Consider the following 2,842-nt stretch of genomic DNA (forward strand, 5'->3'; position numbering starts at 1 on the left):
TGGACAAAAATTGTGCTCAAAACGATACATTTTTTACTATATTGTTCATATCGAGCATAGCACAACTTTTGGGGTAGGAGCATATCGCGATTATGATTTATTTGGGAAATAACCATCGAGGAAACACCTTGCAAGGTCTGGATCGGGAAATAAAAATTCAAGTGAAGGATAATATTGCATGGAGGAATTTTTTAAACCCTGAATAGTTGCAAAATAACATGTAATACTCACAGGTGCCAGCTTCACAAGTGTTTTAGGAAGACCAGCCTTAATTTTTTAAAGTTATTATTTTACACGAGCATATGTACATATACACACATACAGAAACGTTATGACACTTTTAAAAATTTTTTTTTATAAATGATGTCGACCATAGAGTCGTGTATAAACCTTTTCAAGATGCTCTGCGCTTGATGGAAACTTTTCCTTTAGCTAATTGATTTATGTATATCCGGAATTTATTATTATCTGTCACTTTCTTTATCCAAATCTGAAATATATGCAGTTGATGTAAGAAATGTTAAATTTTCCAAGAAAATATATGATTAAATCTGTTTGAAGAGCTTTAAACGATCTGAAAGCCATTGAAATATACATAAAAACTTATAATCTTAACCACAATCACTTTTGGGTCTTTTGAAGAGTTGTAAGGTTAGAGTGACATTAACTTTCAAATGCTTAGAAAAAAAACAAGTTCTTAAAGGACTTACAGCTTCAGTTCCTATTGCTGATATATTTCCAGAACATCTGCCTAGATCTTTTCCTTCAACATAGACTGATTGCCCTCTATGAAACCTTTAATTTTTTAAGTTATTGAATTACTGTACATACAAAGTTATTCTTAATATGTTAACATAATATTCAATAAAATTACCATCTACGTTCATACAGAAGTTTACCATCTTCAATTCTTGTTTCAACCAAAGGCAAATCATTTGCAATGGAAGTGTAATGACTTAATGTACTACTGCAATTATAATGTTGCACAACTAACATAATTCAAAAAACGTTTTTTAATTGATATGGATTCAAAGTAAGAAGTTTAAAAAATCACTGAGTCTATTTGCACCAAATCCATGTAAATACATTGATATTATACATTACAGATATCACCTGAAGTTGTATGGGGATAATATCACTATTATTGCCGTGAATATTAAAATCCTTATATCTATGTTTATGTGGATATAATCTCTCTTCATCCACGTATTTACATAGATTTTGAGCCAATAGTCACAGGATCAACTGATACCTCATACCTGGCTTGCGAACTGCTAAAAGTACTTTTCCTCTGCTTATAGCCTTCAGATCACTTTCAATTTCTTTTTCATCAAGTAAATAATTTACTTGAGCTGGAGCAGGTTTTCTTCGTTTTTCCACTTTTTCAGGCAGAGGATCATTGGGCCTTCTACGCAACTTTCTTGTCATAACAGGTTTTATCTAATTATTAAAAATTGAAATGTTACTAATACTATAACGGTTTAATTACATGTTAATAATATATACCATTTCATACTAACCTCAGCTGCATCCCCTGTTAGTTCCATTGCACATCTATCACATTCAATTGACTTACGTTTCTCTTCCATATCAGCTAGTAAATTTTCTTTCAAATCCGATTTTTTTTCTTGAAATTCTTTACCAGCTGTTTTTTTATCCAAAATATACTCTCTATCGATGCCATCAGATAAGTAATCCCTGTAAATTATGTTTAATCGGATTCGCTCTTTGTACTGTATTTCTAGTCGCTTCACTCTGCGATTATATTCTAAATGGGTACCATCTTTTAACTGTTGCAGCTGTTTTTTAAGACTAGCTAGTTTATCTTGATAGACCCTGAAAAATTTATACATCCAATACATTTATTGGTGTTAACATCAAGATACAAATTAAACTTACTGTTCCTTTAACTCAGTTGGTTCTTCAGCTTTTGGAATATCAGTTTCACTTGCTTCCTCAGTATCTATAAGTTATAAAAATATATTGAACAGTATTATTTCTGACTTTCCATGAACATCTTGTGTAAAGAATGAACAGACCTTCATCACTTTCATCGTGCTCATCGAAATCGTCATCCAAAAGGTCTTCATTCTCTTCATTCACAACATAGTCTTCAACATCACAAATATTAGAGCAAGGGGGATTTTGACTCATTTTCGTCTATATATTTCGTTAATTCTTAACTAATTTAATAATAATTTCTTCAAATGCACCAATCTCTTGAGTTGTGTCAACCGACATGCATACTTTTGACATGCTGTGTCTTTGTTGTTGACATGAACGTGATTTAATGAATAGCCAAATGAACTGACCAACGCCACCCCAGCCAGCAGAAAATTAAAAATTAAATAAACAAATGTATCTAATCAATGTATTAAAAACTGCTCTTTTCAAATATGCAAGTAACAAAAACTGCTCCCTTTTATTTATTTGGTTAACGCAAATTAAAGTACCCTGTGTGAGGCGACATTTTGCAAGTCAATTTCTCAGCTAATGAACAATATTTCGTAATGATTCTTGTTGTAAAAAAACTGCTCTCTTCATCAACAAAATTGCTCTATCATTAAATCGTAACCATGATTTATTTACCATTGAGAAAAATCGATTTGTTGATATTGCTGTAAACCATTCAGTTTCTAGGGGATTTTTGCGTTTCATCAGTTGGCTGCATCTACTAGCATATTAATATGTGTATATAGGTACTGAGTTACTGAGTAACTGACAGCGATGGGATATAGTTCCGGCCAGATTTGGGAATTCTCTAGGACCCAACCTCTCTGACGTGGGAAATCACTAGATCAAAAAAAATTAGTACCAAAGGTGACGCGCGAGATTCAAATAA

General features: G+C 32.2%; 1 protein-coding gene across 1 annotated transcript; it reads right to left on the bottom strand.

The window, feature by feature from the left end:
* Positions 1 to 268: 268 nt before the first annotated feature.
* Positions 269 to 2,268, bottom strand: LOC106645107 (sin3 histone deacetylase corepressor complex component SDS3). Its single transcript, XM_014360883.2, has 7 exons — positions 2,040 to 2,268; positions 1,900 to 1,963; positions 1,521 to 1,836; positions 1,260 to 1,440; positions 875 to 989; positions 711 to 795; positions 269 to 490 (listed from the first exon to the last, which is right to left on the bottom strand). The coding sequence occupies exons 1-7, from the start codon at positions 2,152 to 2,154 to the stop codon at positions 395 to 397; spliced, it is 972 nt and encodes a 323-aa protein (XP_014216369.1). The 5' UTR covers positions 2,155 to 2,268; the 3' UTR covers positions 269 to 394.
* Between the last annotated feature and the right edge of the window lie 574 nt (positions 2,269 to 2,842).

This window comes from Copidosoma floridanum, unplaced genomic scaffold (genome assembly GCF_036245765.1).
Source record: "Copidosoma floridanum isolate Cflo_tuat_1 unplaced genomic scaffold, Cflo_Japanese_pri ptg000034l, whole genome shotgun sequence".
NCBI classification, from domain to species: Eukaryota; Metazoa; Arthropoda; class Insecta; order Hymenoptera; family Encyrtidae; genus Copidosoma; species Copidosoma floridanum.

Coding starts and splice junctions, on each gene's coding strand:
- LOC106645107 (XM_014360883.2), bottom strand. CDS start 2,154: ATGAGTCAAAATCCCCCTTGCTCTAATATTTGTGATGTTGAAGACTAT. Junction 1,964..2,039: donor GCACGATGAAAGTGATGAAG/GTCTGTTCATTC, acceptor TATAACTTATAG/ATACTGAGGAAGCAAGTGAA. Junction 990..1,259: donor TTTAGCAGTTCGCAAGCCAG/GTATGAGGTATC, acceptor GAATTATGTTAG/TTGTGCAACATTATAATTGC.